The 26,625-nt window shown below is 36.8% G+C and overlaps 1 protein-coding gene across 5 annotated transcripts in view; it reads left to right on the top strand.

Annotated features, from left to right (window-relative positions):
- Window positions 1–26,365, top strand: part of LOC127854986 (formin-like protein) — an 82,203-nt gene extending 55,838 nt beyond the window's left edge. For all 5 annotated transcript variants that reach the window (XM_052390201.1, XM_052390198.1, XM_052390199.1 and 2 more), the window contains 15 exons: window positions 874–1,041; window positions 2,286–2,410; window positions 3,344–3,488; window positions 4,545–4,602; window positions 12,312–12,381; window positions 12,669–12,746; window positions 14,111–14,197; window positions 16,104–16,172; window positions 16,556–16,636; window positions 17,861–17,990; window positions 19,307–19,482; window positions 20,368–20,469; window positions 21,649–21,753; window positions 22,499–22,604; window positions 23,006–26,365. In XM_052390201.1, coding sequence (XP_052246161.1) covers window positions 874–1,041; window positions 2,286–2,410; window positions 3,344–3,488; window positions 4,545–4,602; window positions 12,312–12,381; window positions 12,669–12,746; window positions 14,111–14,197; window positions 16,104–16,172; window positions 16,556–16,636; window positions 17,861–17,990; window positions 19,307–19,482; window positions 20,368–20,469; window positions 21,649–21,753; window positions 22,499–22,604; window positions 23,006–23,109 — 1,604 coding nt within the window. In that variant the 3' untranslated portion in view covers window positions 23,110–26,365. The remainder of the gene's footprint in view (window positions 1–873; window positions 1,042–2,285; window positions 2,411–3,343; window positions 3,489–4,544; window positions 4,603–12,311; window positions 12,382–12,668; window positions 12,747–14,110; window positions 14,198–16,103; window positions 16,173–16,555; window positions 16,637–17,860; window positions 17,991–19,306; window positions 19,483–20,367; window positions 20,470–21,648; window positions 21,754–22,498; window positions 22,605–23,005) is intronic.
- Window positions 26,366–26,625: the final 260 nt, after the last annotated feature.

Raw genomic sequence — 26,625 nt, 5'->3', positions numbered from 1 at the left:
TCGTCAGATTTTAAAATCATTTGGCACATTTGTTCACCATCATTGGACGGTGTGTCGCGCGAAATAATTACGTCGATATCTCCAAGGTCAAGGTCACACTTTGAGTTCAAAGGTCAAAAATGGCCATAAATGAGCTTGTCCTGGCCATAACTATGTCATTCATTGTGAGATTTTAAAATCATTTGGCACATTTGTTCACCATCATGGGACGGTGTGTCCCACGAAAGAATCACGTCAATATCTCCAATGTCAAGGTCGCCACGACTAAAAATAGATTTAAAAAAAAAAAAAACTTATAAAGGGGGTTAATTTTTTTTGGTCATTTCAAAAGTTCAGTTTGAGTTTTCTCCCTTTATCAGATTTTTTTTCACAATGAAAACCTGGTTTTGTGACAATTTTGTCCCTTGTTTTTTTTTTTTTCAAAAAAGAATTTTGTTGCAACATTATGACTGGAAAGAAAACAATTGATATTTTCATTTCAACTTCCTCTTTAGTCATTTTTTGGAATTCATGACAGTAATATAAGGATTTACCTTACTTTTTTTAACCAGATTATTACCCAAGTTAAAATTCCTGTTTATACTTTATTGCACTACTCTGCATATAAAACATTTAAATGGTTTCAATGGCCTACAGGTTTAAAGCAGTAGCCTGATTGCTTTTAAAAAGTACTTCTCTTGTCTCTGCTTAGTGACTGTGAGGTCACAGGTTCCATCCCCACATTGGAAGCATTCTGTAGATCTCCCCCAAAGACACCAAGTACTGGTTCTATCCAGAAAACACACTCAAGAGGGTTTGAATATGCCTTCGGCTAGCAATGCAATCCAGCTAGAAACAATAAGTTTAAACTAAGTACTGTTTTTGTAATTGCAGGTTCAGGTATTGGAGCGGCGAGTGCTATCGGTGCTTCAGGGGCCATACCACCACCCCCTCCACCGGCGCCAGCCATGCCTCCCCCACCCCCTCCTCCACCTCCCCCCGCCCCCGGGGGAGCTCCACCACCAGCACCACCGGCACCAGGAATGGGAAACAGCAAGGACCGTAAGTGTCAACAACCCATCGTGTTAATATATAATAAACAAGGACTTAAACTTTTAACCCTTAATTACATCATTTTTGTCTGGGCAGGAAAAAACCTGTCCATTTAAGGTTTTGTTGCATTTTTAGTGGACATTATGACTTGTCACCTAGAGAATACATGTACAGAGACTCATCTGGAGCAATACTCTTTGGATATGTCATACAATAATACAATAATAATGCATCTTATATGAATTCTTAAAAATGTAATTAAACTTTTAAATGCAAGCGCTTTCCTCATATGTTGATTCAACCCATTTGACAATTTAAGTGTTAGCAAAAATACATTTTATTTGAATTACCCACTTATTAACCAGGTTTTCCGAAGGAAAAAACTGGTTATTAGATTGGCGAATGCGGGCGGGCTGGCTGGCGGGCGGGCGGAACAAGCTTGTCCGGGCCATAATTATGTCGTACATTGCCAGATTTTAAAATCATTTGGCACATTTGTTCACCATCATTGGACGGTGTGTCGCGCGAAATAATTACGTCGATATCTCCAAGGTCAAGGTCACACTTTGAGTTCAAAGGTAAAAAATGGCCATAAATGAGCTTGTCCTGGCCATAACTATGTCATTCATTGTGAGATTTTTAAATCATTTGGCACATTTGTTCACCATCATGGGACAGTGTGTCGCACGAAAGAATCACGTCAATATCTCCAATGTCAAGGTCGCCACGACCAAAAATAGATTTTTTTTAAAAACAAACTTACAAAGGGGGTTTATTTTGTTTGTTCATTTCAAAAGTTCAGTTTGAGTTTTCTCCCTTTATCAGATTTTTTTTCACAATGAAAACCCGGTTTTGTGACAATTTTGTCCCTTGTATTTTTCTATGAATCTCAAATTGCTCACTGATTAAAAAATTGATAAACAAATATATATATAATGAGGTCACCGAAGTCAACCATGTGGCAACAAAAATAGATACATCTGCTTATTAGTTGAACCATTTTCGGCTCAGAAGCAAAGTTAAAATTGATTTTTTCAAATAGCATAAAACCAGAACAGCTGTTTGCTGCTATGAAGTATTTTAGGGTTTCGAAATGAAGACATTAAAACTTAAAGCTAGTAAGAAAGGTCTATAAATTAATTTGCTTTTTCTAAGGGACTACAAAAGCGTGAACATGCGTATCTAAGGAGTTATGGGTGACACCCTATTTTTCCACCCAATGCCTCACTACCACAATGTTGTTTGCATCTCAGAAATGACGATCAAGAAGAAGATTCAGACCAAGTACCGTCTCCCTGTGCTCAACTGGACACCTATGAGGCCCCAGCAGGTCCGGGGTACTGTGTTTGCTGACCTCGATGATGAAAAACTCTACCGGGTACATATGGCACCTAAATAGTTTGAGCTTGTTTTGGAATGATTTATTGGCCCCTACCGGTAACAAATATAAAAAACAATTAAAAAACAATTCTGACAATGGTGGAGCCGGTAGGGGACATATATTGCTTGGCAATAGTCTTGTTTTAATTGTTATGCAACAAGGTTAAATATCGCTCAATGGGTCATTGTCAACCTGAAATGGCTCACAAGTCATCCGGTGGTGACTAGAAGCCGATTCTAGTCACCCGGGCTTGACAAGCGTCGGCTTGAAGTCACACCAGAGTGACAAGAATCAGCTTCTAGTTACCCCCAGGTGACTTGTGGACCATTTCAGGTCGACAATGACCCAGATAGCTTTCATATCACAACAGTTTTCATGAACTGTCCTGATTTCGACCTGAAAAATTATCACATTAATCAATAATAACAACATCATAAATTAAGCTTTTAATTTTTCCCTGTTATTGAAAGAAAATAATATCGCCTTTGGACTGAGTATTTACAGTATCTCTGAATACTTTTTTATGACAGGGTCAATATCTACACGTATTAAACGTCGTACGATTCCTGTATGAAGTACAGTATTCAAATGTTCCATGTGAGTTGGGATATCTGGGCTCCATGCATGTGCGTTAAGTGTCGACCCTGATAAGCTTGTGCAGTCTTCACACGCTAATCTGGGACGACACTTTACATGCATGCATTAAACCAAGATGTCCCAGAACGTTGATCGTATGTATCCCAGGCGTATGAATTCAATGAGTTTGAAGAGAAATTTAATGTTCAGTTTCTCCATATGTATCCCAGGTGTTTGACTTCAATGAGTTCGAAGAGAAATTCAATGTTCAGTTGCTCCATACGTATCCCAGGTGTTTGACTTCAATGAGTTTGAAGAGAAATTCAATGTTCAGTTGCTCCATACATATCCCAGGTAATTGACTTCAATGAGTTTGAGGAGACATTCAAGCTGGGTGTGCTGGGCGCACTCAAGGACTCCGATACCACGCCCAAGACCCTAAAGAGGAAGAAGCCCGAGACCATAACCCTCCTGGAGCCCAATAGGGTCCGCAACGTTGGTAAGGGCCTAACAGCTGGGCTCGTTTGCTCAAAACTTTTTTTTAACAGCCAGTTAAGGTAACAGTCTTTGAACTTCTGATCCAAATTAAATTGAAATGCACATTATTCAAGCGTACACATTTGTCAATAATGAATACATATGTAAACCCTTTCCCACTCAGAAGCATAGTGAAAATGGCTATGTGCAAACAGCATAAAACCAGAACAGCCTGCGAGTAACTCATCAGTATCTAAGGGTTGGAGATAAAGCCTTTATAACTTGGATCTAGTCAGTAAGGTCTTCAATTAAATTTAACTTGTTAAGGGACTACAGTAATAAGGGAAAAATATTGTGCTAAAACCAACTTTGGTTATAACTTTCATTTGATGTAAGTAATAGTTGATAGGAATTTCTAGGCGAATTTCATTTGAGAGAAAACTGCATTAATTAAAATAAAAAATCATCAGGGGATTTGCCTTAATTAAGCAACAGCTATATAATAAAAAAAGACATGGATTTGGAGAAATGCTCACATATATATCAGACTTAGTATTAAAACGATACTGCTACAAAAGTATAATGCCAAAGGGGCTGTCTGGATTCTGAATCCATTCTTTTTAGCCCGTTACTACTAAGATATGTATTTTGATGCATTTGTAGTCCCTAAGAAAGTAATTTTTATCAAAGGCCTTTAGATTCAAGTTTTTAAGGCTTCGTTTCCAAACCTTAGATACTGATGAGCAGCAAACAGCATGAAACCTGAGCAGACTGCGAGTTACTGGCAGGATGTTCTGGTTTTATGCTGTTTGCACGTAGCCATTTTTACTTTGCTTTTGAGTGGGATAGGGTAAAGAGTTAGCAACTACAGTCTTAAATTGGAAATAGAAATAACAGAGCTCAAAACCTGAGATATTCTTACTAAACCTGCTGTTTTGAAATTAACACAGTTGATAGAGTAGGTTGATTTTGATTTAATCGCAGTTACTTAGTACCATCTGATGTTAAATCATCCAAACAAGCAATACAGTTTGTGTATTTGTTGGTGCAGTATAGACATATTTGTTTGTGATTACAGCCATAACAAGAAGAAAGATAGAACTCAGCAATGATGAAATCATTCGTGCCATTGTAAAGTAAGTGCCGTCTTTTTTTAATTGACAATCGGAGATCTAGCAAAGATACCTTCATTCTCAGAACTTAATCATATTTGATCTGTCACTTTAGGGCTGTATTGTCTTTGTTCTATTAATTGTTTTCCGTTTCAATTAAAAAAAGATTATAAAATGTAATTTCATTCTCCCACTTTTTATTATGTGGTGATAACAGAATATATACAGTCAGTTTTGAAGGTGGAAAAGTGTCGCTTATATGTCAGCATACTACAGTTAAAACTCTCATTCGATTTAAGCTTTAACAGGGCTTTTTTTAAGCAGACGCCCGCTTGCCCGTGCCGGGTTAAAATCGTCGCGGGCAAGTGATTTTCCAAAGTAGATAGTCCGCCGGGCAAGTCCGTGTCGTATTAGCATAATTGCGGTATTTTTTTTGACTTTTCCCTTTGTATCTATTTGTTTTCTTTGGGTCAATATATTTTTTTATCAAGAACAAGTAAAACGAGATTTGATTGGTCGCTTGCGTTGTATAAGCCAATCTAAACGCTCAGAACAAGTTCTACTCAGCAGACGTTTCAACATGGCGGACGGTAGCGTCCAGTCGATCTTTTCATTTAAACATTTTAAATGTTCTGAACCAGACCAAAACAACAATGTCCCTGATTTTAATAACAAGCAAGATAAAAGTGTTGGTAGTAACTGTGCTATTCCAATTTTCTTGTATAAAACCACTCAAACTGAAACAATTTCAGAACAGTAACTAGAACTGGATGAAGAAGCGTATACTAGTGATAGTGATGTCTATGAACATGAATATAATAACTGTGAAAAGGATTGTTCAGAGTTTGAAAATCATGTTGAATATGCAGACTGTTTAAAACTTGCTAAGAATGCATATGAAGAGTTTCTCACTATTTTAAACTGTGAATAACTTGTTTGTTACATATTCACAGTTACAAATAGTGAGAAACTCTTCATCAAAGACATCACATGATTTTCAAACTCTGAACAATCATGTTCACAGTACTATTTTAATGTCATAAATACTGACCTGTTATCGTATGCTTATACTTTCCAAGGGGAAATAACTCATCCGGAATTTTAACTGGGAATCCGCCACCTCAATACCGTAATACAGGCCAGGTTAAACATAGTGCAATGCAACCTAGCCAAAAATCGGTAACCAACCCTCAATATTCTTTCCGGATCAACCAGGTGTATACGTGTCTTTTACGGCTCTGAATTAAAATATTGTTTTTCACTTGGTTGATTGGGGTTTTGAATAGATAAATTGTGTTATTTATCTTTTTATTTCTCATTCGGATTAATTTGTGTGGATTTAATGGATTTTGTTTCATTTGTAAAAGGTAAGCCATGCTTGTTTTTATCGAACAATGGTTTATTTGCAAAGCATGTTCTTCTAATGTGTTACGAGATCGTGCAAAGCGTGTTCTTCTATTGACAGATTGTTATCATTTGCCATTGTGTGCAATAATGATTTTAACGTTCCGTATGACAATCTAATTGATCGTCATTTTATTTTTCATCTGTTTTGAATTAAACTTTTGTTTAATTTATGATCTACGGCAGTATTATTATAATTTTCATTATGGTCAAATAATGATTTTATGTGCCGTATGATAATCTGGTCTGTGACCAGTTTATGGTTGAATATGCTTTGCTCTTGTTTTTCATATATTCGACTACATGATGGTCGCAGAAACAAGAGTGAATAAATACCCGGTGACTTCGCAGATCATGGATGATAGTTGCAGTATCAGTCACCGGGTATCGGGCACGATCGCGACCGTACTATGCTAAGTCTCTTAGACAGTCGGTCAACATCAGACCATATGGCGACACCCGTCAGCCGGTCTTTGCCCGATGGCATTGGTCAAGGACATCGACCAATGCCGGACCATTTGGCATCCGCCATACGGTCATTATCCGGTGACAACACTGGTCATGATATGACCGGTACGTCACCGGGGACGTTGATCACGGACCATTGATCGACGTCTGACCGGCCGGTCCGGTCACCGGTCATGTCACCGGTCCGGTCCGGTCATTGATCACCGGTCCGGTCACCGGTCATGTCACCGGTCCGGTCACCGGTCATGTCACCGGTCCGGTCACCGGTCCGGTCACCGGTCATGTCACCGGTCCGGTCCGGTCATTGATCACCGGTCCGGTCACCGGTCATGTCACCGGTCATGTCACCGGTCCGGTCCGGTCACCGGTCATGTCACCGGTCCGGTCATGTCAACGGTCCGGTCCGGTCACCGGTCCGGTCATTGATCACCGCTCCGGTCACCGGTCAACAGTCATCAGTTAGGCCTGCCACCGATAACACCAGTCACCGGTCAAGAAGAAGAACTCGGTCTTCTTCATTGAATTATTCTCCTATTCTTCGTTGAATACATCGTCTTCATCAAGGATTAGACATCGGACACGCTCTTCTTCGTCGAGCAGTTCTCGTCGCGGCTCTCGTAAGCGATCACGTCGTCACTCACGGAGACGTTATTCTAGAAGATCTCGGTCTCATCGCAGCCGATCCACATCTCGGCCGATCCAGATCTCGACATCGCAGGAAACGAGGACGTCGTCAACCTTCACGTAGACATCAGCGCACTGCATTGAGCACCACTGGATATTTATCGAACATACCTCTCCTTCATTGAGCACTTCTCGGCGTTGATACGCTCGTAAGCGATCATGTCAATGCTCACGGAGACAATATTGTAGAAGACAATATTTCCAGCGTAGCCGAACAATATTTCGGCATCGAAGTTATATGGATGTCGCCACTTCTCACGTAGGCGTTAATGAACCTACTGGTCATATCGACGTTCTCCATTTTATTCCTTTAGGAATATCATGTCTCCATTCCACGTGTGATGGTTCTTCTTATGGCATCCACACATGTTGCAGTCACCGAGCCGTAGTTGTATACGAACACTAGTTCGTTTAACATTCAGGCTTCGGGATAAGCTGTTCTTTTCTCCACTACGACTACAAGGACACTTATGCCTATTAATACTGATAATCTACCGTTGTTTTCCGGTTAACATTATCAGATGACTTCGTGGATGGTCATTCTTCTGCACCAGATATTTCCATTCTGACGCAGTTATATTATACCGGTCCCGATCACCGGACATCGGTCACCATTCATCGGTCATATCACCGATCACTGATCACCGGTCAGAATAAGTGATGTCTCATCGCCATCGGATTGGATTTTTTTGGCATGATCTTCTTTTCCGAGCAGTGCTTGACATTGATAACAGACCATATGGATTCCACCATTTTTCGGTCTTTAACTGGTAACGTCACCGGTCATATTATGACTGGTCCGTTCACCGGGCTACAGTTACCGGTCATTGACCGGTCCGGTTCGGTCACCACTTACCAATTACCGGTATTCCACTGTGTTTTCATCGGTCAATTTTTAGTATCACGGGTATCGTCTACATTACATAGTTGTATACCCCTGGCTATGATTGTATTGAATACTATATTTTATGGATTCAACAATCTACATGACTTTTTGTGTTTTTCAATACTGATGTTCTACTGGCGACGGTTACCAAATCATGCTATATCTGTTATTTGTACTTCTATCTCAACCGGCTACATGCAGACTACTGGTCTTGCAGATAGATCGGCTGAAGTGGGCTCGGAGACTAGCATTGAGGTCGAACATTACTATTTGACCTCTATTAATTTATGTTCGAGACCCGAAGGATGAATTGTTTTAACCGCCTTTACCTGTCGGCTTCAGACTTTGCAGTCAGTGTCACGGAACAGTTGGGACACATTAATGACGCTAGCAGGATTAGCAAGACGACATTTGTATCGACTTCTGCTTTTCTATTGCTCCTACAGCAGTGCATATTTTCAAGCTACTGGAATCAACAAGAGTTCTGATACATAGGATTGCCTATCAGATTGACCGCATAGCGGCTACAGTCTTGTAGATGGCTTAGGACCTATTGAACTCAGATCTTAGATCCTAGGATCTGGAGGGACCTCATCTTAAAGTTATTCTTCTATTACACTTCTGGCCATAACAGGCCGTCTTCCTATAACTGGTCGTATTCCTTTCGGAATTCGTCCAGGTTAGAAGTCTTGAAGTAAATGGATTAATCAAGTCAGAATTTAAGACTTCCATGCATTCTACCGGCAAGCGTGGACCCGCTTAAGGTTACCCCTAGGGTTTTCACCTTTTTCTGCCATCACACCTCCGATTCCGGAGGTACCACTATCAATCATATTTCCGTACTTCGCAAATCGATGACTTCGCGACCTGTATTATCCAGGATTTTAAAGGCGCCTGTTATTGGTTCAAGAAGAGGCTATATTCTGTAGATAGGTCATAAACTTATAAGTGTTAAACACTGTCCTATTCTACCAATTTTCAAGTGTGTTTGGAGTGGGAAAGTTCGGCTTGCCGTGGTTTCTTTGCCCACCCATCCTTGACAAATGGTTCCGGTCAGCGGTCGGTATTTGCCGGTCCGGTCACCGGTCCTTCTGCTGAGACGTCTTTTCTTACGTCCGTTTCAGCTTTATTTTTAAGATAATTGTATTAATCTCGGGATTATTTAATGACACAGATTTCCATCTTTTTGTCATTATTTACCACTATTCAGTGGTGTCTAGACTAGAAGATTATCTTGGCAAGAATATAGTTTATTCTACCACAACCTTCCTTACATCTTATACAGATGTGAGCAGATAAGGTTATGGACGATCACATAGAACAACGTATCTTGATTTTCTCAATTATGTGGTATCCTAACGAATATCACCTGCACATCTACATCTTGAAAAGCGAAAATTCTTTTTAGCTGTTTTTCATTTACAACACATTTTCACGATTCCTTTGTGATGGTTTCAACTATCACACATCGGTCGTGGTTTATTTACAGACACGGAGGTGATCATATTATCACTCCTTGTAACTGGAAATCAGGAACTTATTCGTTCTTTGCAAGAACAACAAATTTTGTCTATCGTCTTTCTCATACCAGTTCGTCTCAACGCCCTGTTGGACCTTTTGTCCTGCAGTTCTTTCTTTCGAATTATTTTTCAGTTGGGTTCAATAATGTAATTGCGCATGCGCGGCAGTGAAGTTGCAGACGAGTTGCATGGTGTACATAGTATATCAAAGAATGTTGTTTATCATCAAACGCTAGTTATTAGCGTTATGCGATCGTATATCGCAGTGTATACCGGTATGCTGAACAACGTCAACAATGCAGTTCTCAGAAATCGATCCAGCAGGGTGTGCGATTGTTATACATTCGTCCATTGACATAAACTGGAATATCTTGCCTTCTTGGTGAGTTTTTGCAATAACTGAGTTTTTGCCATAATTTCATGAAATATACTTAATGAACCATGGGATTATGGTTCTACGACCTTTTAAGTCTCCTGTACAATTATTTTCAGGAAACTTCTTCACAGGTCAAATATCATATCTCACGGAGACATATTTTTACTGATCCAAACATGTGCCACTTCATGTCTGGCCATTAATAACTTTTAGTTATCTCAACAGAAAAACGTTTTTCTGTTAGAGTTTCAATCCTTGTTACTTGTGCAAGGATAATTCCATCAGAACTGTATAAAGGTTCTATGGAAATTTATTTTTTACTGGGTAATTGAGAGCATAGTTATTACCTTAATCACTCTGCTAGATACATAGAGGTTTTTCTCATCTTTTTCTTGATGATAAGAAATTTGTTTTTTTCTTCATCAAAGGATAGAGATTATGCTTTCGTATACCTTGTTTTGTGTAAGTCATCGCAACTCTGTGCTGTCTTACCTATTTTGGAACTGATCCAAACTATGGAACGTCAACACTATGTTTTTCGTTCCTTTACCTTCTTAAGCGGTTTTGACTTGTGTAACATGTTGGGATGCTTGATGAGCTCCCTATGAACCTTTTTCATCAGGCTTATTAACAGTTCCAATATAATTTTAAGACGGTTTTCCTTCTTATTATGGCTTTTACCATACGGAGAAGTGAAATTCATGCTTTTTCTGTTGAATACGACCAATTCCAGTTGGATCTATTGTCGTTTTCACTTTGTTGTGTCAGCCAGGATTCCTTGCTTAATATCAAGTCCTCTATATGGCTTCTACCTTCAAGTTTCCAAGTTTTCTTAAACTGGTAGTCATGAAGATGAGGATAAACTTCTTTGGGCAATCAGGGCTTTGAAGTTCTATCTCAGCAGTGTTAGTCAGAAGTCCATTTGAGGTTCTCAAAGACACTCTTCATTTCCCCAAAAAAAGGGGGGGGGGAGATGTGTCTGCGGCTTCTATTTCTCGGGGTTAGACCTCGACTAAGGAAAGTTAATCTTATCCTATCTAAGGATTCATTCCTTTTTAGGATCTGACCGCATGAATTAAGAGCTCTGTCTGTTTTGTGGGCATATATTAATCACACCCCACTTTTTGACGTGCTCTAAGCTGTTAACTGGAGGAATCCGACCACCTTGTCATCTTTTTATCTTCGTTTTCTGAAGTGCCAACAATACAATTTGTATACGTTTGGGCTTGTTGTGGTTTCACTAACGGTAGTGAGAAGTCATAATTAATACCGTTTTAACGAAGATTACTTGATATCATTAGCTGATAACCCTGTTTATGGGTTCTACTGTGTTGGGAAAATATATACGAACCTTCCCACCGCAGCTGCAAAATCAGCATACGATAACAGGTCAGTATTTATGACATTAAAACAAATTTTTTAAATAAAATTCATTTTAATTATTAAATACTTACCTGTTATCGGTAAGTCCCACCTCCCACCCCGCTATTCGATTAATATTTTTGTATATATATTGAAAGAATATTGAGGGTTGGTTACCGATTTTTGGCTAGGTTGCATTGCACTATGTTTAACCTGGCCTGTATTACGGTATTGAGGTGGCGGATTCCCAGTTAAAATTCCGGATGAGTTATTTCCCCTTGGAAAGTATAAGCATACGATAACAGGTAAGTATTTAATAATTAAAATGAATTTTATTTAAAAAATTTGTTTTAAGCCTTCCCCCTTTTAATCTATGCCATAACTTGTATAGATATAGTGACAAGTATACCGTTTAAAAATTTTAATAGTAATAAACTCTTCATATGAATTGTATCCAATAGTGACTATTTAATGAAATAAAACTGTCCAGATTTTGTTTTGTTGACAACTTTACATTATAAAAATGATTATTATTTTATTTTTGATACATTGAATATAGCTGAAATTAAATCTAGCATAATAATTCATGTGTATCAATGCTTTAAAGATCAAATGACAATAAAAAATTGACTTCAAAATAGGGCAACCAGTTTTTATTGAGGGCAAGTAGATGTTCAAAGTAACTTGCCCCCCGGGCAAGTGAGTGTCAATTTCTTACGTTAACCCCTGCTTTAACACTCAGACTCGCACTTTGATGCATTTGTAGGCCACCAGAAAATGAAATAAATTTTTAGGACTGTTTTTACTGAATTAAAGTTCTAAAGGCTTTATTCTCAAGTATAAGGTACTGATGAGCAGCAAACAGTATAAAACCTGAACAGACGGCAAGTTACTTGCAGGCTGTACTGGTTTTATGCTGGTTGCATATAGCCATTACTTGCAGGCTGTACTGGTTTATGCTGGTTGCATATCGCCATTTGCTACTGAGCGGGGAAGTGGTAACAATATTACAGACAAGCTGTTACTGTTTCAGTGTTGACCTGAAGATGCTGTCTATAGAGGTGGTGGATATTCTACAGACAGTCCTGCCCAACGACCAAGAGGTACGCTGTACTGGTATACCAGACTAACCTTGAAGTGTGCTCACAATATTAGCAATAAATCTGTTTACCATTACACTCTATTGATTAAGTATTCTATCATCGATTTATTGATTAAATATTTTGTCATCAGTGAAGTTTCCAGTACTAATGCATGCATATTCCTTAATTGGTGAAGTTTCAAGTAGTACTGACTGCATATTTCTTTAAAGGCTGAAGTTTGACATAGTAGAGAATGTATATTCTGTCATAGTTGAAGTTTGATTTAGTGCTGACTGCATATTTTATAGGTGAAGCTGTTACGTACGTATGAAAGAGACAAGAAACCACTTGAGCTGCTGTCCGATGAAGACAAGTTCATGTTACAGGTAGTGTAGATATTGACATAATAAACCATTCCTTGGATTATGCTGATTGAAATGTCCCCTTTATAGACTGCCGTAATGTAGTGCTGTAGATATGGTGTCCGCCTATGTCCCCTTTATAGACTGCCGTAATGTAGTGCTGTAGATATGGTGTCCGCCTATCAACTCGATGGTCATGGGTTCCCACTGTGGGAGCATTCTTTACATCTTCCCAATGACACCAAGTACTAGTTCTACCCAGAAAACAGACTTTGGAGCGTTTCAATAAGCCAAAGGCATTTGATTTTTATCGAGCTAAAAAGAATATTCTTCATCTAAACTTAAATGTCACCAAACTGTCCAGCTTATCACCTTGTGCCTTGTAAGCTTTTCCCTATACCATTTGTGATCCAAGATATTTCATACAATATGATACACATTTTTTCAAAGTTTCCAACTCATACTATGTTGACCTTACTTGAATTTTTATTATTTTTTTACTTTAAGTTTTTTTCCTGTTCGCCATAGAGATATTTAACCTTACTTTAAGTTTTTGTCCCAATCTCCGAACATGTTACATGATCTGGTATTATTTACTTCATGATATCATACTGCAATCTATGCTGAACCGAGCTCAGACATATGTATGAACTATTTTTGGAAAAACTAATAAAAATTATATTGACTCATTATTAGAGGATATTAGTTGGATTCGGTGGATTATTGATTTTAATTCACAAGTGATCATATAAAATATATATTTTCTATGATCACGAGTGAATTAAAATCGATATTCCACCAATTCTATTTCATGCTTTTTTCACCGTTTATATACATTGTTTACTAGTTTAACTAAAGAATTTTGCTGGGATAATGACGTCATTTCGTTAAAAAAATGACGTCCTTTTACAGTAAACAGTGAAAATTATTGATAATTTTCACTGTTAATTTTCACTGTTTGAAACAGTGAAATTATCAGTTTTAATTTACTGATATTTCTCTATAAACCACCGGAAAGCATAAAATAAAAATATTTTCTTTGAACAGTATTTTGGAACCTCATAACAAATATGGGTCAAGTACATCTTGCAACCAAATTTCAGACTTTGTTTGTTAGGTGAACAATGGACAGTGAATCAGTGGGAAAAAACTTAAAATTTAGTGTAGGTCTGTTTTTTTTTACTTGAGGTAGTGTATGTACTATATAAGAGCAATTTGCCCCTAAAATGTGTGATAGCCGCTTGATTTTCTGAGAAAACTGTTATATGTCCTTTTGACATACAGTTCTGAAACAACAAGTGTTTCGAAACTGTAATTAAAATATATGTTAATTATCCCTGAACTGCATAAAGTACTGTTATATAACATGCCTGTGCCATTGTTTCCAGCTGACCAAGGTAGATCGTCTTCAACAGAGGCTACAGGTGATGAGTTTCATATCCAACTTCCACGATGATGTTCACCATTTACAGCCAGTAAGCAGAATATACTGTAACATATATTTTACCAGCCAAGTTGGTACATAGCCTTTTTTTAGCTCACGGTCTCACCTGCGCACAACATTGTTTACACTCTAAAAGTCACATTTATAGTTCAATTTGTATGAAACTTGGTCAGAATATTTGTTCTTATGATAGCTCTGCTGAGTTACAAAATGATTATGGTTAGTTGGGTGCCAGGGGTGTGGCATTTTTCCTTGTATGCTGTAGTAAAACCTTGTTTACACTTTGGAAGTCATATTTTTAGTGCAATATAATTGAACTTTAGTCAGAACAGTTGATCTAATGACTTCTCAGTTGATTTCAACAATTCAACAATTCTTCTGGTTTGTTTAAAAACATGGCCACCAGGGGGGGGGGGGGGGGGGGGGGGGGGTTCCTAACATGGTTATTGAGAAAACTTGTAAACACTATTATAGCCACATTTATTGGTCAATCTTCATGAAACTTGGTCAGAACATTTGTCCTAATGTATCTCGGCTGAGATTGAAAATGGGTAATGTCAACCTAAAAACTAGGTCACTAGGTCAAATAAAAAAATATGTTTATACTCTAGAAGATACTTTTTTGGTTCAATCTTAATTAATTAACTTAAGCTTTTTCAGAATGGTCGGGTTCCTTTGGGTCTCAGGTGAGCGCCTAAAGTACCATGGCCCTCGTGTTTTGCAAAGGATTATCTTGCAATAGTGTAATTGCATCCTGTTTTTGTTGATGGATTTAAGTTCATTCATAAAATGTAACAGCAATTTCACTGATACATTTTTGTGAGTATGCTTATATAGGTTTAAAATTTAACATATAATGTCCATGTAGAACATGGCAGGGTCTAGGAAAAGGAGGTAATATGGCCAGTTTGTCTAACTCCCTTAGGTAGTTTGTTTTGTTTCTAATCCTATTATCATAGTCTCTAATTTTGTACCAATTGCCAAGTACCGGTAAACTAATTTCCGGGAGGGGACTTATGGTTTGCGCTCTGTGCATCTGTCTGTGAGTCTGTCTGTCTGTCTCTCTGTCTGAATGTCTGTCCGTCTGTATGTCTGCCTGTCTGTCACACTTTTCTGGATCCTGCGATAACTTTAAAAGTTCTTAATATTCATTCATGAAACTTGAAACATGGTCAGATGGCAATATGGAGATTATGCTAGTCATTAACCAGGTTTTCCGAAGGAAAAAACTGGTTATTAGATTGGCGAATGCGGGCGGGCTGGCGGGCGGGCTGGCGGGCGGGCGGAACAAGCTTGTCCGGGCCATAACTATGTCGTTCATTGTCAGATTTTAAAATCATTTGGCACATTTGTTCACCATCATTGGACGGTGTGTCGCGCGAAATAATTACGTCGATATCTCCAAGGTCAAGGTCACACTTTGAGTTCAAAGGTCAAAAATGGCCATAAATGAGCTTGTCCTGGCCATAACTATGTCATTCATTGTGAGATTTTAAAATCATTTGGCACATTTGTTCACCATCATGGGACGGTGTGTCGCACGAAAGAATCACGTCAATATCTCCAATGTCAAGGTCGCCACGACTAAAAATAGATTTTTTTTAAAAACAAACTTACAAAGGGGGTTTATTTTGTTTGTTCATTTCAAAAGTTCAGTTTGAGTTTTCTCCCTTTATCAGATTTTTTTTTCACAATGAAAACCTGGTTTTGTGACAATTTTGTCCCTTGTTTTATTTTGTCCCTACGTCAAAATTCTGGTTGCTATGGCAAGAAGAAAAAAATTCTGACTGGTGGAGCTGGTTGGGGACGCTTGGCGTCTTGTTAGCGTCTATTTCTTTTCTTAATTTTTTACAATGAATATACCGGTATGTGGAATCTGATTTTTTTTGTTTTATTTATATGCAGAATTTTAATAAATCTTTTCTACTTTTTTCAAGCAAATCAATGCATGTATAGCTGCATCAATGTCGTTGAGAAATTCACAGAAAGTTAGAAAACTCTTAGAGGTAAGATTTACATCACTTTAACATAGTTTTTGTCTATAGAAAACAAGTATGACTTAGTTTGTTAACTCATTATGTAGATATGAATTATTGAAAAAGATGTTTCTTGACTTAATTTGGTACTATTCTTCCAAGCTGTAACTATGTAATGTTAGTTTATAACTGTACTTACAGGTTTTAAGAAGTTGTTTATGATTGATTTTCCATATTTGCTCAGAAAGAATATTTCTATATTTTATTTACACATCTAGCATGGTAAAGTATAATAAACTATTCTGTTTAAATACATTGTCACTCTTAACATTTCAATTTTGTAACAATGTGTTTAAAAAATCAACCAATTAACAAACCAAGTTAATACACTTTGACCATGTTGTGTTTTGCAGATCATTCTTGCCTTTGGTAACTACATGAACAGTGCTAAACGTGGGGCTGTGTATGGCTTCAAACTGCAGAGTCTTGACATGGTAGGTAACATTCCAGTAAACTGTCTCAGACATGGTAGGTCACATGCCAGTAAACTGTCTCAGACATGGTAGGTCACATGCCAGTAAACTGTCTCAGAAATTGTAGGTCACATGCCAGTAAACTGTCTCAGAAATGGTAGGTCACATGCCAGTAAACTGTCTCAGAAATGGTAGGTCACATGCCTGTAAACTGTCTCAGACATGGTAGGTCACATGCCAGTAAAATGTCTCGGGCCAGTTTTCATAATTTAATTGGGAAAGTTGGCAGTAAACTATGAAATAATGAAGCTAGTAGGTCATTTGCAAGTAAAATGTCTTTGGCCAGTGTTCATTATGTCATTGGGAAAGGAGTTCACTATGAAATAATATAGCCAGTAGGTAATAAGCCAGTATATTGTTTTCAGGTTATTATCCTCCCCCATAGGCGGGTGATATTGTTTTGACATTTTGCGTCCATCCGTCTTTCCGTCCGGCACTTTTGTGTTCGGAGATATATCTTGGAAGTGCTTTGGCGGATTTCATTGAAACTTGGTATGAGTATATATGTGGATAAGAGGATGATGCATGCCAAATGGCATTGTACACCATGAGTTAATTACAGAGTTATGGCCCTTTGTATCTTGAAAAAATGCTTTTTGTGTCTGGAGTCATATCTTGGAAGTGCTTTGGCAGATTTCATGGAAACTTAACACGAGTATATATGTTGATAAGAGGATGATGCATGCCAAATGGCATTGTACACCATTAGATAATAACGGAGTTATGGCCCTTTGTATCTTGAAAAAATGCTTTTTTGTGTGACCGGAGCCATATCTTGGAAGTGCTTTGACGGATTTCGTTAAAACTTGGTATGAGTATATATATGGATAAGAGGATGATGCACGTTGGCGTTGTCCATCTGTCCAGAAAACTTTTGAGTCCAGAAGTATATTGGGGGGGGGGGGGGATATCAATTCAATTAATTTGCTTGTTTCCTATTGAAATATATTTGTATTTCATCCATTTGAAACAAAACTATATTCTTTAAATAGACATTATCTGAAACCACTTGTAAGATGTTGGCAGCTGAATTTTTACCAGGAAGAGACTAATTTTAAACAAAAACTCCATAAAAGTAGACTGCACAGGCTTATCTGGGACAACACTTTACGCACATGCATTTAGCCCAGTTTTCTCATAACAAGGCTCATAGAACCATGTCAATGAAAATGCTTATAAATTCAGCTCATGGATACCAAGACGGCAGATAAGAAGCTGACGTTGATGCATTTCCTGGTGGACACCGTCCAGAATAAGTTTCCTGAAGTTCTCACATTTGAAGCAGAACTACGATTCATTGAGAAGGCAGCACTAGGTAAGCTATGGTCGCATGTCTTTGTCTTTTGTACACAAGTGTAAAAGTGTAAGAGAAGAAACTGGGTTGGACAGCTACGCAAAAAAAACAAGGTAAAATAACGAAAACAAGGACAAACTAGGAACAGCTTTAGAGCCTGTAGAAGATTAAATAGTGTGCTTAAAATAAATATAAATTTAACAAACATTTGTCAAACTTCATTAAGTCTTAATGCAACTTGGTCAGAGAGTTATTATTTACAAAATCTAGGCCATGTTCAAATTCGGGTCAAATGTTATCAAAACTCAATCATTAGGTTAAATCTAAAAAAATAAAATATTAGTAACAATTAAACTGGGTGTAAATATTCCTCTTCAATATATCTGGATAACTCACATAAACTTTGCTCCACCCAGGTGTAAATATGTGAGATATTAATGTTCAATGACTTCATGTTGCACTGGATTGTCCAGATCCACTTTTGACAAGCTGGAATGGGAAATAAAAGCATAGTAATTGTAAGGCAGTTATCTGAACCCTTCTACTATACCAATTCAGGGCCCTTGCTTCACTTTGGGGGATTGGGGCCAAGGCCCTTAGAGGGGAGAATTTCGCGTTGTTTTGGGCGAAAAGGGGATTTACAGAAGATCTTTTCACCAACCATTCAACAACTAAAATTGCTATATTTTAATGTGAGTTACATTAATATACATTTAATCAAAGGTTTGGAGCACGATACCAGCTGGCAACTTAGGTATACAAGAAAAAAAAGATTTATTTTTTTGGAGGGGGGGGATTTTTTAGCCGAAATAGGGAAAAAAAGTATACTTTTTTCATGGTGGCAAGCCGCCGATATTCGGCAGTAAAAAGTGCAAAACGAGGGCCCTGCAATTGTGTTTCTGTTGTTGCAACTACTGCTAAAGCAGGGAATAATTTCTCCTCATTTCAGCTGATTTCATCCCTTTAAATGTCAAACTAATAATACAAATAGTTATAAGCTTAAGTGGATCTATAAATATACAGATTAGTTTAGTTGATCTCTGTAAGTGGGGCAGAACATTTTCCTCTGGTTCTAAACCCTTTCCCACTTAGAAGGAGGATTAAAATGGCTATATTCAAAAAGCATGAAACTAGAACAGCCTGCAAGATCTCGCAGTCTGTTCAGGTGTTATGCTGTTTGCTGCTCATCGGTATCTTAGGTTTGGAAATGACAACTTTGAAACTTGAATATGGTATGAAAGGTCTATAATTAATTTGAACTAATTAGAGACTACAAAACCGTCAAAATGCGAATCTGAGGTAAAGGGTTAAATTACACCCTGAATACTCCTTTTCAGTTTCCATGGAAAACATTACCACGGATATTCATGAGCTGGAGAAGGGCATGGAGCTCACAAAGAAGGAGTCTGATCTGCGACGGTCGTCAAGGGACCAGCCTGTGATTCTTAAAGACTTCCTCGCTAACTCGGAAGATAAATTACGCAAGCTTCTCAGTGATGTGAAAACAGCACAGGTAACTGCTATAGGGTGTTGAAAAAGCTAGTTATCATGGTTCAGGATCAATGATGTTCACTGGGGTATACACACGGGCTGGACAAAATGTAAACAAATCATTTAAAACTTAAGTTGGCAAATAACTCAAGTTTTTTAAATATATTTGCAAAAATCTTTAGTGCATACAAGACAGTTTTTCTTGCAGTTTGTGACGATATCATAAGATGTAAGAGTAAATTATTGAATACGCTTGAAATCATTGCAAATAATTCATGCTGCCTGCAGCATAACCGTGTACATGAATGCTATACACATCAAATTTTTGACCAAGTGCACTGGCTTATTAAATAAAGTAATTCTGATGTATATCACATTTCCATAAGCAGCATAACAATCTGTCTTTTATGCACTAGTTGAAATTCTTAAGAAAAATTGTTTCAAAAACGTTTGTGTTTGAAACAAAACTGCATTTACAGTTGTGTTAACATCCATTAATGTTTAATTGTGAACCCTACAAAGTCATGTGATCCTGCATCCTGGTGATGTGTTATTCTGACTTGATTATTTCTGTTTTCGTACAGACTAAAATAATTGTTGCTTTTTACATCCCAATTACATATGAATTTTTTTTTCCCAAACCTTAACTGGTAGCTTAATTATTGTCAAAACATTTGTCAGATTGTGGTACAATTCTTGTTTATTGGAAAAATTAAATCTTAACTGTCCCAACAGGATTTAATCGACTTATTTTGTAATTGTATGTCAGATAAAAGTCTTCTGTTGGTCATATTTAATCCCCAATTTAGTTTTCTAAGAAAAAAAAGTGTTCTCAGTAATTTAAGAATTAAAAGAGGATCACTTAAACTATTAGTTATATAACTCAATGTTTTCCCTTATTTTACAGGATGCTTACACAAGAGTAGTTGAATATTTTGGAGAAAGTCCAAGATCTGTATCACCATCTACGTTTTTTGCACAGTTTGTTCGTTTTGTGAACGCATTTAAGGTAAGTTACTGCAGAAATGTTATTAGCTCACCTGAGCATGAAGCCCTACCGGTTTCACCGGAGGGGACTTATGGTTTTTGCTCCGTCAGTCAGTCAGTCTGTCACACTTTTCTGGATCCTGCGATAACTTTGAAAGTTCTTAATATTTTTTCATGAAACTTGAAACATGGATAGATGGCAATATGGACATTATGCACATCATTTCATTTTGTTCTTACGTCAAAAATTCTGGTTGCTATGGCAACAAATAGACTAGAAATACTTATAAAAATGGTGGTTTTCTGGATCCTTTGAAATTTTTTAAAGTTCTTATTATTTTTTCATGAAACTTGAAACATGGATAGATGGCAATATGGACATTATGCACGTCATTTCATTTTGTTCCTACGTGAAAAATTTTGGTTGCTATGGAAACAAATATATTATTTTTTTCTGAAAATTGGTGGAATTTCTGACAATGGTGGAGCCGGTAGGGGACTTATATTACTTGGCAATAGTCTTGTTTAGATTATTTCATAACTGCAATTGAGAAATTTGTAAATAAGTGAACATTCATATTAGCTTTGTTCTGGGAAAACCGTGCCAAATGCATTTGGGTTAAGTATGTCCCCAGATAAGCCTGTGCAATCTGCACAGACTGATCAAAGATGACGCTATCCACGTTTATGGAAAAAATAATCAAAGTCTTTTGTAAATAAATATCGAGCGTATGCAGAAAGTATCATCCCTGATAAGATGTGAGGACTCGGCATGCTCATCTTGGTGATACTGTGCTCACATGCATTATTCCATTCCCACTCAGCGGCAAAGTGAAAATGGCTATATGCAAACAGCATAAAACCAGAACAGCCTGCAAGTAACTAACAGTCTATTCAGGTTTTATGCTGTTTGCTGCTCATCAGTTTTTAAGGGTTGGAAATGAAGCCTTTAAAACTTGAATTTAGAAAGAAATGCCTTAAAAGGACTTAAATTTGATTTTCTAAAGGACTTCAAATGGGTCAAAGTGCATTTCTGAGTGGTAAAGGGTTATGCTTGTTGTTGTTTTCAGAGCAGGGCTCATTTTGATCTATCTACTTATAGACATTCAGGCATGTTCATTCTGATGTTTAATGTTTAACCAGAAACACTTCTCCATATTCCACACCAACCTATAATTTTCCCTGTTACCCCATTTTGTAGCAAGCGTATCTGGACAATGAGAGACGACGTAAACTGGAGAACTCGGTGTACGGACATGACGAGATGGCCATGGTGAACAACAAGAAGGACAAGAAAATAGCACAGGTAAGCACACCTGACTCAGAAGTTTCCCTGGCCCCAAAAAAGTTTTGCCACTTTTTTGTGGCTTGAAAACCGTCTGCTGGCAGATGTGTTTAACACTTTTTGAGTTACTCTCAATGCATGTTTTAAGATGTTTTTGTCTGCTTAAAAAAGGTCTTAAACTCAGGTTATGTTGAAGAATCTGAACACATTTTTTTTGCTAAAACTTTTGTTGAAAAGAACAGTTGTTGATACCTATGCTGAAATCTTACTTTAAGGGACCAGGGTCACACCCCACTAACCTTGGGGTGCTCTGGGTATCTCTTGCCTCACATGAAAGCAACAAAATAAATACAAATCCAGTGTACAATAAATAGCTAGATATTTCACCTAAACTCTATGTTTGATGATTAAAACTTAAATGTGTAGGGGTGCTGGAAGATCTTCACATAATTCATGGATCTCTTGAACTTCAAAATAAACACTCTGCGGGTCTTCCTTTTAGTGGGTAATACATGTTAAAGTGTTGTGCAGTCACCAAAAAGCAATTAAGTCTAGTTTGGTTTGCTGAATAGGAAGAAAGTGTTAAGGTCTGCACAATACGGCATATGCCAATATACCCCATGTTACAAGGCTATCTTCAAATTGTAAATCTTATTGATATAACCATTTGTACCTTTGTACCCAGAAGGCACAGTACAATATACACCCTGTGGCTATGCTTCAATTTTTAAGTTATTACCATGATTATTTACCATATGGTACCCAGGAGGCTATGGTGTCTGAGCTGAAGCAGAGAAACCGTCAGATCAAGGATAAGAAGCTACTGAACAAGGATGAGGTCTATCACGGTGCTCTGGAGGACATCCTGCTGGGTATGTTGGTCATGGAGTTTTCACTTCAAAACTGTGTTCGCTTGGTCACAAAACATCAAACAGAAAGCCTGATTTCAATTACAAAAATTAACTGTACTGTAAATATCAGTTGTAGTTGATATCAACACGTTTTTACACACTGTCTAGATATATTAGAAATGATTTGGGTAGGTACAAATATTATATATAATTGACTTATCAGGGGTTTTAACAAATCTTACTTGTTCTTATCAAATCCCTTCTAACAAATATTACAATTGTAACATATCTGTGTAAAAGAGAAAAAGGATTTTTCCCCAAACACTTAAATTTCCAAGACCTGAAATGCAGGCACATAATTTCCATGTCACTGCTAAATTTGCTTATGACAATACCAAAGTAGAATATTGTTGTTACTTTAGATTTGAAAAACGAGCCATATAGAAGGGCTGATGCAGTAAGGAGGAGTCAACGTAGAAGGGTGGAAAATCTGGTTCCAATGGGACGCAATAACGACATCTTCTGAACATGTGTATCCACACAAACTGGAATCTTATTTCGCAACCATCAGAGTTGGTGTTATTTAATAAAAAGAATAAAAGTCAGCTCTGAAAAATCAGCTCAGTCGGAGAGTCATTGCATGCTGCAAGTTATTCCAAGGTTTCCTATCTGCAACAGCTAGGGACGATTTTCGTAAAAAAATGTCAGTGTAAGTTGCTGATGTAGAATTTATAATATTGAATACCAGAATACAACAAAGGTACCAGCTGCAAAAGCCCTGTTTACAAGTACTTGATAGTAAATTGAAGGGTTCATTTCTAGAACGGGGTGGTTTAGATATCGTCAATATGCTGGACATGGAATTGACCACACAACTGTAACTTGAACTTCTACAATTCTTAGGATTATTGGACATGGGAAGATTTAAATGTCTTCAGACCGCGCTAGTGAAGAAAATACAGTTGTATGTTGGAGAAATAAGTTCTTCAAAGCATTTGATGTTTGTTAGGGGCATAAAAGGACCTGGAACTATGGTATCTGACTTTGAACTGAATTGCATAGTTGGTTGAACATGTAAATGGACCTTTCACACTCATGCACTGGTGTACAAATGTATAACCTTGAATAAATATTCTCAAAAAGGGGATTAATAGGGCCAATAGTGATAGTGAACAAGTGAAGTAGCCACGTTTGGTTGCTATCTTCTGCTGAAAAGATTTTTATGGAAAGAAAATGTTCAACTTATTTTCAGTTGGAGTACGGTATTAGATTGGTAAATGTTATAGCATGCATGAATAACAAAGTGTTCAGTATGAACAGCTATTTATGATGTTATGAAGCCAGAATTTAATCACATCAGAGCTGTTAAATTTTACTTGCCAGACAATACTTTCATTAAATGGTATATTATTGCCAAATTTCCATTTTCAAATTCATTATACATGTATTACTTTTCATTTTAGATAACTTCACATTTTACTCTCTGTATATGATGTGGTTAGTGACGAATATAGAAATTGAATAATTTATCCACTAATGCAGCGGTTTAAGAATTAGTTAATACATTGTAAAAGTAAATGTTTGAGTCTGGAAGCATCATTTTGCAATTTATGCATAAACATAATAATACAACATCTCAGAATTGTGAAACCATTTTATTTTAAAAACTTACAATTGTGCAAAGAGACTTTTACTTGAGTACAGTTCTTTGATATTTATTGCTGAGTCTTTTTAGTATATTTAGTTTTTGTTTTGATTACTGGTAGCACACAAGTTGCTTGCTGGAAAATGATGCTTACAGATTTGTGTAATCAAGAATGGTTGTCATGTACTTGTAATTACTAATATAACTTGTGTTTGATAATGAAAAAATGTTCACATATTTGTGGAAAGTATTTTTTTTAAATCCTTAACTTTATGTAAGAATTGATAATGAAGAAAAGGAAAATTTACATACTTAAGTTGCACCATTCCAAGTTATTTTTCAAACCTAATTTTTTTGCTAAGATAATTAATAATGTATACACAATTTACTCTGTTCTTTATCAATATTTTCAGTGTGGGCATTATGTACAGTATATAAATGGGAAGAAATCAGAAACTTATATCTGTTTGACCAAATAAAGATATTCATAAAGCGTACTTACTCTTGTAATCATGCTATTATTACACACAATGTAGTATTAATTTTATTTATTAATTGACATCAAAATTTATATCATACACATGCCAGAACTTTTTTTTACTCACAGCTGACTTTCAGGTCTGTGGTTTACAGTCACACATTGATTTAAACTTACCTGATCTGACATTATTCCATGTACCTTTGTGTGTATATTCATGTACATGTGTGTGCATCGTGGTCAAGCATTGTGCAATATTCTGTGTAACTGAAATTCTCAGATGAGTTTAATTATGTGTTTCGTGTTTAGTTTGTACTTGTTAATTGTGAGAAACTATATATTGTGTGACCTCAATGATACTTTTTGTCACAATCTTTCTATTTTATTTCTCTCGTTTAATTTATTGATATACTCCTAGAGTTTTAAGTGAGAATTCTATATTGAATTTGCTACTTTTGATAAAAAAGTGTGAAATTATTCTTTCTTAAACGAGAATGTCATGCAGTTATGACAGTTAATAATCACCCATCATTATACTAAAACAGTTGGTACAACAAAAAGATCTAGAGCAAAATAACACGGACCTGCGCCCAAATTGGTTTTGATTCCCCCCTGCTGCCATTCTTGACTGGTCAACAAAAAATAGTGAAAAACTGTTGAAATTTTTGTCATTTTTGCATATTTATAATTGAAAATGAACAGACCGTATGAAACAAATATATGCAAGTGTTTGTTTAAAAAATTCTTCCTTTTTAACACTTTATTATTTTGACACTGCTATGGGTTTTCACCTTGCATGCCTCTATTTAGCAGTGGATTGTAACTTTTGTGATTCTAGATTTTTCCCTACTTTTGCAGAAAAATAAAGGGTGTAAATATAACATATGTATGTGCATATGCAAATGTCTGAATGTATTCCTTTAGCGTTATTTATTAGAAGGTTAAAGAAAACAATTAATATTATACCAGCAAGTACAAAATTATTTAATAATTTAGAGATTCCTTGGATTTTTTCTGATAACACGTATTTCAGATACTGATCAAAAGTCTACTAATGTTTTAGTATTGGCGAGAATTCATATGAAAATTGATAAATGAGATGTGCTGGCTAAATGCATGTGTTTAAAGTGTCGTCCCAGATTTGCAGATGCAGTCTACTCATTGACGACACTTTCCATTTTAATGGAATTTTTTCGTAAAAAGAAGTTTCTTCTAAATAAAAGTCAGTGCAGGATGAAAAAGCTGTCATATTCTGGGACGCACATGCATTAAGCCCTGTTTTCACAGCGCGTGGCTCTATTGTATGTTGATTGGAAAGAAATCTGATGATACAAAATTCCAGTAGACTGTAGATACAAATGTATGGTTGGCACCTTGATTTTCTGGTATAACTCATACATTAGCGCTGTACAAGAAATCTTGACAGAACTACGTTTTTAACCATACTTTTATAGTTGTTAAGTCAAACAGACATTTAAGTTTTAAAGGTCGTGTACAAAGGTGTCTCGCTCTCTGTGGTCCCTCACTCTGCACCTATATATGTATTGTATGTTGTCACATGGTGACCGAGAAACTATCATGTGTGGTTTATATTAATTGATAAATTTATACACATGGTAAATTGAAACTATTTTAAATGAAATACAATATGATAATCCATTCTTTTTGTGGTTCATTCTTTTGAATGCATGCTTTTGTACATGTTTTAGCGACTGCGTAATGACACGGGGCGCACCTGAGGAAAAATACTAGTTAATTACGTTAATACAGGTGAGGAAATTTACTCAAAAGTTGATGTAAGGGTACATTGTGCTAATGACGCCTCCAGTCGCTTCAATTAAGTACATCTGTTACACAAATAATAGCATCATGGGGATTAGACAAATTTCACACAAGTATTTGATAGCAAACCCATTGTT

The sequence above is a fragment of the Dreissena polymorpha genome, chromosome 13 (assembly GCF_020536995.1).
Source record: "Dreissena polymorpha isolate Duluth1 chromosome 13, UMN_Dpol_1.0, whole genome shotgun sequence".
NCBI classification, from domain to species: Eukaryota; Metazoa; Mollusca; class Bivalvia; order Myida; family Dreissenidae; genus Dreissena; species Dreissena polymorpha.
This window is presented reverse-complemented; position numbering and strand designations above follow the sequence as displayed.